Raw genomic sequence first — 14,149 nt, 5'->3', positions numbered from 1 at the left:
ATCTTTGCATGCATAGTTGGGATGTACTTCAAAACTTTGCTGCTGCCCTTCTTGCAATTATCAGCCCCTGGCATCCTTCCTGTCCCATGACTTTTCCATTTTTTAAATACACATGCCTATAATGCAGTATGGTTAATTAAATACAACAATTTTCTACACAAACAAAAGGAGTACAAGCATCAGGGTCTCACTGTTTTATTCCCACATAGTGGAAGTTTAATCCCCTGCCCACAAAGTTCCTATGCACACTGAAATTATATAAAAGTAGCTATTATTACAATCCGTTGGACAGATCAGAAGCTAACCCATGCAATTTCTTTAACAGTATGCTGGAGTGTAATAATAATATAGAGATAACACCGCAAATGAGTGCCACTTTTACACACAGTGAAATAAAAGGAAAGTGTGGGCAGTATTCAACTAAGCCCTACTCAGGGTAGACCCAGTGAAATTAATGAACACAAGTTAGTCATGTCTATTAACTTTAATGGGTCTACTCTGAGTAAGAATAGCACTGAACACCACCCTATATTTATATAATTTCAAATAGGTATTGAAAATAAAAGCAGAGTTTTATTTCAAATTGAAACCTAATACAGAAGCATTAGGATGGATGGGTTCCATATACTCTAGGATTGACTGACCATTTTCAATCATTCTGTTAATCAAAAGAATAAGCTTCAAATCAAGTCTCAGATTTTCTGTAGGTAAAAAAATAAATACCAACGTAATATTTAGACAAATAGAACAGATTATCAATCCAGCTGTAACATCAAACCACTAAAAAACTGCTTGTAAACCCCACTTTTTCCACAATCACATGCCCAAGTTCTTTAGAGTCACAAATAAGACATCTGAAGCTATAGATTTCAGTATTTTTCCTCAAGCAGCAGCTATGTACTTGCCTTCTTATAGAGCTGTGCACTGCAGTAATATCGAGACAACCATGTCAAATTCTGGGATTTTTATTACTATAAAAATACAGATAGGGTTTGTTCAACCAGCCACATAGACATATCTAGAAACTCTGTATAAAGAGAGGATTCTTTTAAACAAAACCCTTTGGTTTTTGTCTCAGCAATCAGATTTATTTCTATTATTTAGCACTAGGAAACCTATTAGTTTGACAGGCTGCAGGCAGATGTGCGTAGGCAAGGATGGGGGCAGCAGAGAGTGTGGAGGAAGATGACTAGTTAGACATTCTTTTTCCCCCAACATGGACCAGCTTAGCCCTTTGCAGGCCGCTTGCCTTCAGGAACAGGACAAGTCAGCAGCAGGATCAGCATGGAGGGGCAATTGCAGAGGGCCTATCACCAACCCTTGACATGTGATGTGCCTGCCAGCAACTATCCCACCTAGTCTGTCTCAGTTCTTGCTGGAAGTTAAAGATGGTACTAGTGTACACACTCTCCACCACCAAACTGAGCACAGAACAATCAGAAAAAGAGAGAGAGAGGACAGCTGCATCACAAATTGTTCGCTGGGTGTGTTGGCCCAGAATGCTATTGCTGAGAAGTTTGGGTCTGGACAGAGCAGCTTCTAGCAGCACCTGCTGCTTATCATGGCTGTTTTCCCAAATGCTACAATCTGGTAGATTACTCACCCAGAAAAGGAAAGGGTAGTGAACTCTTACCATTGTTGAACCTGCTCCCCCAACTTAAAATACCAGAAGAGTGCAGTCATATCAATGTTTTCTCACAAGTCCTACTATGTTCAATGGGGCATAGTCCCAGGTAAGCGTGCACAGAATTGCAGCTTTACAGGACAATGTCTACTCAGAAGTAAGTCTCCTTGAGTTGACAAGGTCTTACTTCCAGGTAAATGGATACTGCAGCCTTAGTTTCTCTCCAAGCATTTCCAGCTGAACTGGCCTTCCTAAGCATGTAAACCAATCAAAAAGTTATTCCATTAGGACTGGAGAAGAGTGTGAAAACAAAGACTTCTATAAAGTTGGGGAAAGGAATCAAACTCGATTAGAATCTTGTTTTGCTACTCTTTTCTCCTTGGGCCAAGAGCCAGTGTGGCATAGTGGTTAGAGTGCTGGACTACGAACTGGGAGATCAGGGTTCGAATCCCCACACAGCCATGAAGCTCACTGGGTGACCTTGGGCCAGTGACTGCCTCTCACCCTGAGAGGAAGGCAATGGTAAAACCACCTCTGAATACCGCTGAAAACCTTGTTCATAGGGTCGCCATAAGTCGGAATCAACTTGAAGGCAGTCCATTTCCATTTTTTTCCTTGGGCCACTGAGTTCTAGTATGTACAAAGCTCCTTGAAAAGTTGCTGGTACAACCAAGCTTAGGGAAACATATGTGGTGCATTGCATGGAAAGGAAGGCATGAATAACTATAGATCATACAACTTTTGTGAGAAGCAGAGCACCAAACGATCATTCAAATTTGGAATGATTCATTATAAATATCTGCTCTACCATCATGGTCATACTGGATGGTCTTGGTGAAGTCACTGTAATTTAGCTTCAGTTTTCTAACTATATAATATAGCATTACTTGTGACCTCCAGCTCACACAGAGGTTGCGAAATTATAAAGGACTTGAGCTATGAGCAAGTAACACAGTTTTCACTGTTTCCCTGTCAGCAGCTATCCCCTCTACTAGTCCTCAAAAATGGCCTTTTAAAAAAGCTAGTTTTCCTCAACCAAGACAACTTTTACAAGGTTTGATGAGGGCTTGCCTAGTTTGAATGTTTCTATTCTGAACTGAGAAATCATCTTGGGCATGCCGTTTCGTTGGCACTTCAAAGGCCTAACTGTAACAATGATCCAATGCCCATCCTTCTGTGGATGCCTATCTTTATATTGTGTTTGAAATATGTATGTCTCTTCAAATCCTTGTTGTTAATCTTCATGTTATCTCCACATAAGGCAGTTAAGGTCAGTAGCATTCATTTCTTCTAGTGATGATGCCAAGGCAACTGAGTTAAATCTGTGGCGACACAGAAGTTGAGCTCTTAGGGCCTTTTTATGTCAACGCACAGCCACAGAATTGGTTTCCAGAATCAGAGCAAAGTTCTGGAATTATTTTTTTCCACTTGGACAGTGCAGCCATTTCTCAGTTCCTTGCAACAAACACCTCAGGGAAGCAAACGTTATGCCAATTTTTTTCATGAACTCGGCCCATAAGATATGTATAGAAAAGTGGTACTTAAAAGTACCTCTTTTCATCTGTTTCTTACATATCCACATATCAAAACAGCCAATTCCAGTCATGGTACTGCAAAACAGTTCTGCAATATAAAGTTCTTAAAACAAATGAAAGGTGAAAAAGCATTAAATTTTGATTTTTTTTTACAACAAACAGTGGTAGGAAAATGCCAAATAGAACAATCTCTGCTTTGACACTCAACATTTTTAAATGTTTGCCTTAAAGCTCTACTTTTTGAATATTGTACTGTGTGGGTTCCAATTTTAACTGGCCAAAGCAAAAACTGACTAGCTTTTCCTAAAACATAAAAGTTTTGTTTTGTTTAATAATAAAAAGTAAACGTTTATGTGAAGGGTTTGAGAGTAACAGCCTCAAGGAATTAATTGCCATCCAGTGTGTTTGCCTCTCAATGAAGAAGCTAGTTCCTAGATCTTTATTGACACATTCAACTCCTCTGATGCAATAGTTTCTCATGAACATCAATCTACAAAGTTCTGCCTCACACTAAACAGCTGAACTGTTGATAGGTTGGGAAGATTACTTGTGCCTTTTAAACTCCAGCAGTTTGGAATTGGTATAAACTCTGTTGCCACGTTGCCAAGTTCTCTGAAGTCAACTTTATTTTTGAGCTCTTAGTGTGACACTTTCATTGTGAAGAAAAGTTTAGCATCTTTAGATGAAAATCATGATATGTCCTATGCCTGAGAAGCCTTTCAACCACAGTTTTCAAAAAACAACAAGCCCTAGATCATGACACAGTATGATCCAGCAAGAATCACAGTTTAGTAAAAATTCCAGTGATGCTTTCTGCCAATCCACCGTCTCTTAAGCAGCTACTTTTACCTTTCCAGTCAATTCCATTTTTATCCAGATTTGGTTTCTAGTTTTTCTTCCAAACTATCCATTTCTGTCAGAACACAGTAAAAAAGTAGCTGAGTAGCTCGGGTGATAGCACCTGTCCAGGAGGTAAGATACAGAATTAACCAGGCAACAATCTAAACAATATGGTTCAAAACCAATGGTTCATTGAAACTAGACTGGCAGATGAATCAGTAGTAGATTATATTTTAAAAGGAATGTTGGTCTATTTCTGTTAGTTCCACTAGATCAGGTTTGGAAAACTGGACCAGTTGGCAGGCTGGATCCCAAAGCCTCCACCCCTCACAAGCCAACTTTGGCAGGTGGGCAGGACCCCTAACATCAAAATTATATCAGGTGACTGACACCTGTCAACATTCAAAGGAGGCTGCTGTAACCACCAATGAGCAGTTACAGGAACCTCCTCTGAAGATAGCTTTCAGCACCAATCAGCTGATTGACGCCAGCAGGGTGATTTCAAAGAGGTTTGCTTGGGATAGAGAGAAATGCTGTTTTTAAACAGAGCATTTTCTCTCTCTCTCTCTCTCTCTCTCTCTCTCTCTCCAGAGAAAGCAGTTTGAATCCAAACTTTCTCTAGTCCCCTCACCTGCAATAGGGCTCAGTAAAGTGAAGAACTCATCTCGCTTGTCTGAGCAGAGGTGGCAGCCTGCATGGAGATATGCAAGGGACACACAGTCCCTCCTATTCCCCATAATAGGTAGTCACACTGTCTGGGAGTGCACATGATCTGTAATACTTATATTTCAACCCTATGGAATATTTTCATTACTAAAAGCAGAGCTGAAAATAATTTGCCACTAGTTGTAGCTATTACTGAACAGCACTGTCATTTAACCTTTTTATAGAATATTACATTTTTGTGCAATTATAGAATACGTGTTTTATAGAATATTACATCTTTGCTATCTGGCAAATACATTCCTAGAATAAGTTAGAAGTACTCCTACAAAACATTAATGTTTATTATCAGGAGTGTAATCGTTCAGGGTCTCAGGGGGTCTTAAGCCCCTTACTTTTTTGGAAGCAGGGTACAAGCAGGGTCCCTATGTCTCCAGCATAGGGATGAAAGGGGAGCATGTTAGCCAGAGTCTTTTAACATGCTTCCTTGTCCTTTCCTGCTGATTGGAGCCAATCAGAGTGAAAAGAGGTGAATCAGTCACTGAGAAGACTCTTCTCAATAACTAACACTCTCCTCTTTCATGCTGATTGGCTTCTAGGGATGTCTGTTGTGGGAGAAGGCATTAAGAAGGATCTCATTCTCAATCCAATAGCAAAAGGAGGGACTTGGTTCTGATTAACATGAAGGGATCCTGCACTTCTTAATTTGCCACTACACTACTGTTTATTATATAGATGCATAAAAAAAATACAACCAATTTTTCTTCTTTTTTCAATAACGGCTGTTACCTACCTAATGTGGTCCTTTTAGTTATCATTTATTTTTAAAAAATGAAAAAAGTATCTTACCTAAAACTTTGCTGACAAAGGATGATCTCTTGGAAACAGGCAAGGAGACACCCATGAAGTAGACTGGAATCCCAGACAGAGCAATGCCAATGCCAATCAAGGAATTAATTGTGTCACTATAGAGTGGCACAATCACCAGAAATATTGAGCATATGCAGAAGACTATTGGGAAAAACAGGCTCAGCTGTAAGAGAGAGGAAATATGAACCCTGAGTTAACTAGGATTAACAACTGCCAAGTCACACTCCAATTTGCTGTACTTTTTCATGGTCATTAAGCTGCTGATTCTTATCCAGAAACCACCTTATGCTGATCTAGAAAGTTTTAACAGCTATGCAGATGAGAGACTAAGGCTACTCATCTCACAGAGAACTGGTGCAACGTTTCTGAATGTATTGTTTCTAGATTAATTGCAGGATGGGACTGTTTATAATTCTCACCTTGAGTGGCCTATGCCGATTTGGTTGCTTCCAACGGAGGTAGAGTTGTCCAGCAATTGATAGTCCCACAAAGAACCAATAGCTGAAGCTGAAGTAGTTAATAAGTTGGAAGACATCTTCTACAGTCAAGTATATGAGAGTCATGGTACACTGTAAAGAAAGATAATGTGAACGTTGTGAAAACCTCCAAGGGTGGCATTTTTCCCCATTTCTGTGGGTGGCATTTAATGCTAGTCCTACTCAGAGTAGACTCATTAAAATAGACATGTCTAATTTCAATGGGTCTACTCTCCTCTGTGTAGGACTTAACTGAATACAACCCTATGCCACTAGCAATACTTAAGTCTTTTTTTTTTTGCTTTGTCACTTATTTTGGGATAGAAGTTCATTTGCTTTCTACACGATATCAGGGCCTTCCCGAATCTGGTGCCCTCCAGACGTTTTTGAACTCCAACTCCCCATCAGCATAGCTATGCTGGCTGCAGGTGACTGGTATTATATTCCAAACGTCTGGAGAACACTAGGTTTCTGAAGCCTACTATAACATTATCCTCCATACTTTTCAAGAGGACATTCTTAGAAAGCCTGCATGTGCACAGTTCAGCACAACAAAGGCATGCAGGAAAGGCCTTCTCTGTGGCTGTTCCACAAGTATGAAACATCTAACCCCTGGCAACTCCAAGCTTGAGCTTCTCGTGACAGCACTCATCATTTGCTAATGCAATGCTTACTGATTATTTTAATCTACTGCTGTAACAACTGTGAGCCATCTTGAACACAATTTATTTTGTGGAATGGTGGCATATAAATTAAAGTTGAATCTAATTTGGGCTGACATTCAATAGCCAGAGGTTAAGCAGGCAAGAGGTTATATCCATTTACAATTTCACCTTTTAGGGTCAGGGTGAGTTACAAAATTTAAGAAGTTCCACTAGGTCTGTCCATCATCCATGTTAAGGGGAATTTATGATGTGGGGGTAACAGAACTTCTACATTTCATCAGATGCATACAAGGTGTAACATCTGTAACTAAAAGGTCTATCCACCTAATACATAAAAGTCACAATAGTTAACTTACATTGAAGAGAAGTGCTGGGATTGGTGTAAATCTCCCTATATGGATCATTGACAAGAGGTCAGGCAAATGACCCTCCCGGGATCCGACAAAGAACAGCCTACACAAAAACGTCAGATTGCACAGTTACATCTAATATTAAGCCAAAAACAGCACCCAAGACATCACTCAGTGATTTATTTTATGCAAGCCAAGACTGAATTGGTCTGATCTAAAGAAATAGCCAAGACATTCCAGGACTGCAAGCATTCTGCAAGATTTCATGATCTGGGAATAGTCATTTGCTTCCTTTTTATACAAAATGTGATGCATTTGCTTGGTTGAATGAGCAGAAACATTCAGGCAGACAAGGCTTATTACAGGCTTGGAAGCAAAGGGATCCTGAGTTTGGCTTCCACAATTCTCTGTTCTCTCCTACCTGCACAGGCAATGGTTCCAAATCTGTATTTATTTATATTTTTGCACATATTTTTTGCTCCCATCTCGTATCTGTTCCTCCCTCCCTTGTCCTTTTCAAAAATTCTGTGCAAAATAGTTCTGAAGAATTCAAACAAGTATTTTTGAGCTTTTGAAAGGCTGTACCTCAGGGGCAAAGCACCTTCTTTGCATAAAGGCGGTCCCAGATTCAATCCCCAGCATCTAGGACTGGGAATAGATTCCTGTTTGAAACCCTGGAGAGTGGCTCCTAATCAGTATATTCAGTGTTGAGCTAGATGGACCACAGGTCTGACTCTGTACAGAGCAGCTTCCTATCTTGAGCTTGTGCCCATAATAGAATCTGTTCTAATTCTACAAGCATGTTCGTCCGTGCAGAAGGATGGGCATAAGCACAATTGATCAAAAAATATATGAGAACAGAGTGGCCTCATAGCAGCTTGTGTTCTTCTTAAAACTGTGGAAGTGGAATTTTGTACCCAGACTACTTTAGTACAGAATAATAGATAAACAATTAGGTATCTTTAACACATCTGTTGAATTAAAAACAAAAAAACTGAACTCAAACACTGAAACACTATAGATCATGTGTCTTTTCAGTAAGCCTTTACAATTTATACAGGCCATACAATGTTGGTTTCCCTATCACTCCTTATGATGAACTAACAATAGAAATGCTTTTACCTAGATGATGCCAAAACAGATGCATTGAGTCCACCAAAACAAGACAAGGCAACAGCAATCGGAATTGTCCAGCTGAACATGCCAAATACTTGCTCAGCAAATGTCTAATAAACAGAAAAGGAGGGAAATTACAATGTGTTGAACCTGCAAACACATACAGATTTCTTTGTAAAATGTATTATTCAAGAAGTATCCAACCAGTACAATTGAGTGAACAACTCATCCACAGATACGGAAAACGTGTCTGGCTTTGAAGTTCATGTCCAGTCAAACTGAATTTCAGAAATCAATATGAATTTACTGTTTAGAAAGCCCGAGGTACAGAGTATTACCATGAACAAATTAGATTGCTCAATGATTCAGCTTCTTTACCCCACCTGGGCAATATGCTGAATCACAAATTATATATATAAAGGAATAAAACAGCCTAGCTGCAGAGAAGCACTAAATTCAATTGTTTAAGGAAAGGATGACGTGTAGCTGTTCAACATAAGGAGACAGCAACATCTTTGTATGAAGGCTTTAACATCCTTCCCAAGCTATAGTATGGTTGTTGCTCTTATAATGGTCTATGATTTCTTGATGATCTTATTTTTACTGCATCTCTGCCATATTTACTTATCGCTTCTCTTATCTCTTCAGCACCATCCAAGTCGTTCCTCCATGAGGAAATCTTTCCTCATCTTTTATCATCAGGTGAAAATACCTTACACTCTAATCTCACAACTGCTGTACTTGTCGCAGACGTGATATTTGTCTTGCCTACATCAGCAGATTTATCTCTGGTTCCACATCTGAGGAATGGTGTCCCATCCCTTTTCTCAAAAAAGTGAATATGCAGAGTAGCCACCTGCACTGTCTCATAAGTGCTCTGGAAATAGGAAAGCCCATATATAGGCCTTGAATTTTAAACACACACACACTAGACTGATGTAGATATAAACCAGTTCCCTGTAAACCATATGTGGCCCTCCTGTTGTTGCTGAACTACAATCCCCATGAACCCTGTCCATTGACCATGCTTGCTTGGGCTGATAGAAGTTGTACTTCAGCGACTGCTCTAAACTATGGTCTGCAAATTAAACTGGGAGGCCAGCCTCAGAAATGTACACTACTCCCCCTTCCTCTGGAGCAATTTCCCTCTCCCCTTCTGTTTCCACTGTTAGCCATGGTTTTGTGTTACAAATGCACTGATGCAATTTGCGAGTTAGGAGGCTCTTTCATAAACCAAAGACTGAAAGCATGGTTTGAAGTAGATTTGCAAACCATGGTCATAGAGAAACACGAAACTGTATTTATGATAGGAGAGAAGGGGAGCAGGGAAATGGAAGAAGGACAAGGAGTGTGTATCTAATGTTGTAAACTACGGTTTGCAAGCAGCCACTAGTACATCTGCAACTGACCCATAAGAGGGAGAGATTGGGCTGGTTCATACTAATGAACTATGGTTTGGCCTTCAGGTCCAAGTCTCAGGCCTGGGGAATCCCCTACTCCACTCACCCTCCACTCTCACCTTTCCTGACTTCCTTATAAACTACTATCTGCACTTGAGTTTAAACCAGAACTGGAAACCCACTTCAAAGCATTTCTAATTCTGGTTTCAGATGGGGAGCATAAACCAAATTTTGCCAATATGAATGTCAACAATTGCATACACAAACAAGGAAATCAGGGATATAATTAGAACACATGAGGGGAGGGATGAGGAGGGAATCCCCAAGCCTGAGGATGGTGAAACATGTAATGTGGACTTCCAATAGAGCTTGACCACAGGACTTCAGATAAGAAATCATGTCTCAGATTCCAGCGAGCCATAGAGACCTGCCAGTTTTACATCTGTAAAATGAGATGTGAAAGCCTTCAAATAGAGGAATGATGGTATGTAACTCATTTTTACAGTAAATATGCTAAAACAATCACTGTAGTCACTATAAGAGAAAACAAGGCATCCCCCTTGCTGTTGTGTGTGTGTGTGAGTGTGTGAGTGTGTGTGAGTGTGAGAGAGAGAGATTATGTGGAACTCTTGGGCTGATGTGTAACAACCTTCAGTTACTGCATTCAAAGCCTATATTCAACTAGTCCCATAGCTAAACAGATTGTAATAAGTCCCCACTTTATTTTAATCATAAATAACTCTGAGTAATATATTTATTTATTATTTTATTTATATCCCACCCTTCCTCCCAGCAGGAGCCCAGGGCAGCAAACAAAAGCACTAAAAACACTAAAACATCATAAAAACAAAACACATTAAAATAAAACATCTTCAAAAACGTTTCTTAAAAAAAGCTTTCAAAGCATCTTCAAAGCATTTTTCAAAGCTCTCTAAATATCATTTACAAAACAAGTGTGCTATTTGGGACATTTAAAATCTGGGTTCAGGCCTGGTTATGGGACTGAATCGGCCTTGGTCGCCCTGATAGATGACCTTTACTGGGAGAAGGACAAGGGGAGTGCGACCCTGTTACTCTTACCTGATCTCTTAGCGGCTTTTGATACCATTGACCATGGTATCCTTCTTGGCTAATTTGGTGAGATGGGTATTGGAGGCACTGTTTTACAGTGGCTCCAATCCTATCTGCAGGGTCATTTTCAGAGAATAGCACTGGTTGATTGTCTTTCAGCCCCCTGGCAGTTGTGCTGTGGGGTGCCCAGGGTACCATCTTGTCCCCCATGCTGTTTAACATCTATATGAAACCCTTGGGAATGGTCATCAAGAGATTTGGGGCAAGATGTCAGCAGTATGCTGATGATACCCAGCTCTGTTTCTCTGCAGCATCTGAATCGAGAAAGGCTGTGCAAGCCCTGGACCGCTGCCTGAACTCAGTGGTGGGCTAGATGAGGGCCAATAAACTGAGTCTGAATCCTAGCAAGACAGAGGCGCTTTGGGTTGGTGGTTCCCAAGTTCAGATAATTGATTAGTTGCCTGCTTTGGATGGGGTCGTACTCCCTCTGAAAGAGCAGGTCCATAGACTGGGGGTGCTCCTGGATCCATCTTTGTCGCTAGAGGTCCAAGTGACCTCAGTATATCAGCTTTGGCTGGTAAGACAACCGTGGCTGTTTCTGGACCAGGATAGCCTGACCACTGTTGTCCACGCAATGGTAACCTCCAGGCTGGATTACTGTAATGCGCTTTATGTGGGGCTGCCCTTGCAGTTGGTCCGGAAGCTGCAGCTGGTACAAAATGTGACGGCGAGACTGCTCACTGGGGCAGGGTATCACCATGTCACCCTGCTGCTGAATGTATTGCACTGGCTGGCCATTTGCTACCGGGCCAAGTTCAAGGTTCTAGTTTTGGTGTACAAAGCCCTATATAGCTTGGGACGAGGATACCTGAAAGACCATCCTCTGCAGGTGAGGGCCTCCTGCAGATACCATCTTATCAGGAGGTCCATTTTGCACAACATAGTGTGGTGACACCTACCCTGTGAAATTCCCTGCCCTTAAATATTAGACAGGCGCCAATCTCTGTTATCTTTTTGGTGCCTGTTGAAGACCTTCCTCTTTCAACAAGACTTTTGAGTTGAGACCTTATTCCAGTCTGTGTTGGAATTGTTTTTTAATATGTTTTTAAACCTTTTTTCAAAAAAACAGTATGTTTTTAACCTTTTTAAAAAGATATCTTGAAAGCTTTTAAAAAATATTTTTAAAGATGTTTTGTTTTAATGTATTTTAAAGTCTGTTTTTATGATGTTTTAAAGTGTTTTTCGTGCTTTTGTTTGCCGCCCTGGGCTCCTGCTGGGAGGAAGGGCGGGATATAAATCAAATGATAAATAAATAAATAAAATGAAGAGTTAGCTGACACTGACATTAAATGTTTTGAAAGAAACTGACAACATACCAAGAAGTCTATATCCACAGCACATTTTCCTCGCACATGCTTGCGACATTGCAAAGCTTAAAATTCACAGCACACCAAACATTTCCAGAACTCTCCAGTGTGAAAGTTCAGAAGGCTCTATTTCCCTAAAAATCACACTAATGTGATCTGCCCAGTTGAGGAAAAGTGTATCAAGAAGCATCAAATGTTAGGCACATTTCTTCTGTCAAATTTGATGGTCTTTTTCATGTATATGTGGGGTTGCAACGACTAGAAACAGAGAAAAGTGTTGGCGTCTAGCTATTAGTTTTATTTGTCGTGCCATTCCAAATGACTGCCCACAAAAACTTTGTGCCGTATGCTACAGGTACCAAGGTCTATGTAGCACAAGGACTTCACTTCTAGGTGATGAATTGTAATAGACAAGTGAGTTCTGAATGAAGTCAAACATTCACTGCTGTTGCTGCTCAACAAGATAAAAAGTTGAGAACCACTGGCTTGAGATACTAAACCAAAATTCCAAATACAATCATAACCAACCCCAACTTGAGAAAGTCCTGAACTTTATTTCTAGTTCCCACACCTCCCTAGCACAGTAGTAGTACAAAATTCTGTTTTATAAGGCTCCACCCTAAATCATCCTTTCCTTCTCTACCAAATACAGACCATGTAAACCACGGAATTCTGAGTCATCAGCCTTTTTATGAACAATCTCAGATTTTCCTTAAGGTGGTCTAGCATTGGTGTAATGTGCCTTCTCTCTTTTTTTATTTGAAGCTTTGTACTGAAGTACAGGCACTATTCTTCTAGCATAGGTATCTGTCTCGTCATGGTTCTTTTGATTATCATACTTTCTGCCAGCAAAACTGGAAATGATACCAGACTACCTCCAGGTTCCTTTTCACCCTTGCAAACTCTATGCTAAAATACAAATGGAGTATATCACTACAGACAACATATGGTTGCCATGAAAGTGGCAGCCCCATGTCATGTGTCTCTGCTCTCCTTTTGTAATGTCTAGATTCTCGGTGAAACTTACCCTGAGTCCTGTTGGTATTATTATGAGTGCTTCTCCAGCCCAACCAGTCAAGAAAGGGGAGCAGGGCAGGACAAATACCTACCATACCTATATCAGCACACATGGTAAGTTAAAACAGGCATTACAGGGGTTGGGACAGGGAAGACTCTCTACCCAAGACTGCCATTTTCAATGGTAACCCTGTCCTCTTTGTAATGAGTAGTTCTGCTCTTAGGGGTGAAAGGCTTTTTCATTTGGAAAGCCAAAACAAAAAATGCCAGCTTAAGCTTTACCTATAAATGCTAAAAACTTTTCTTATGGACTTGCATTTTGTACTAACTTTGTCACTCAGGCACAAAGTTCTCTGCACAAGGCAGTCTGTACATAGACGCATGGGATTAGGCTGACATAAGGATTGGCCCAATTTGCACACCATGATAAACCACAGTTAATGCACCAATCTGGGCTGTTTTGCTCCTCCCCACTAGCACAAGGAGGAAACAAATCCTGGTCCCTGGTTTAGCAATATGTCTAAGCCAGGGATCATTATTTGTTTCACTCATAACAAATCGTGATCTGTAGCTGAAATTTGTTCTTGGGTTACATTGTGGTTTGAACATACCAGCTATGATCCCTATTTCAGATGCAGTGCTAAGACAGGAATCATGGTTTGTTTCTCCCCTACACTAGCAGCTATGATTGGCTCTTGAACTGTGAACCATTAATCATGATTTACTGTGACTGCTATTGTATGCAATATTGCTTCAGTCTGTTTCACATTTTTACCTGTTTTCATGTCTTGTTCTCTACTTTAGTGTACACTACTTGTATGTACTTTCATACTTTTAACACATTGGCACAGAACAAAGGCTTAAGACAGAAGCAGGGAGCAGAAATGTTTTATGATGCAAAGCAGTGGTGGAATGCCTTTAAAAATGCACATACGAAAAGTGAATTTTATTCCTTCGATTGTCCTGAATGCCATTCACTACCTGTTACAGTTTAAAACCAAAGGTTATACAATAATGATTGCTAAAAATCAGGGCCATTCAGGACTCAAAAACCATTCACCACTGTGGACAGTTTAGGATTATAAATACACTTTCCTGCCTTTCGGAAAGACGTACAGTGTATCCCTGTCAGACAAGCTCAACATATTATCACAC

At 40.3% G+C, this 14,149-nt stretch overlaps 1 protein-coding gene across 3 annotated transcripts in view; it reads right to left on the bottom strand.

Annotated features, from left to right (window-relative positions):
* Positions 1–191: 191 nt before the first annotated feature.
* SLC7A6 (solute carrier family 7 member 6) overlaps positions 192–14,149 on the bottom strand; it is a 51,062-nt gene continuing 37,104 nt past the window's right edge. For all 3 annotated transcript variants that reach the window (XM_061593610.1, XM_061593609.1, XM_061593611.1), the window contains 5 exons: positions 8,146–8,249; positions 7,030–7,126; positions 5,952–6,101; positions 5,512–5,695; positions 192–4,120 (listed from right to left, as the gene is read on the bottom strand). In XM_061593610.1, the coding sequence (XP_061449594.1) occupies positions 4,029–4,120; positions 5,512–5,695; positions 5,952–6,101; positions 7,030–7,126; positions 8,146–8,249 (627 nt within the window). In that variant the 3' untranslated portion in view covers positions 192–4,028. The remainder of the gene's footprint in view (positions 4,121–5,511; positions 5,696–5,951; positions 6,102–7,029; positions 7,127–8,145; positions 8,250–14,149) is intronic.

Source organism: Rhineura floridana, chromosome 13 (assembly GCF_030035675.1).
Source record: "Rhineura floridana isolate rRhiFlo1 chromosome 13, rRhiFlo1.hap2, whole genome shotgun sequence".
NCBI classification, from domain to species: domain Eukaryota; kingdom Metazoa; phylum Chordata; class Lepidosauria; order Squamata; family Rhineuridae; genus Rhineura; species Rhineura floridana.
This window is presented reverse-complemented; position numbering and strand designations above follow the sequence as displayed.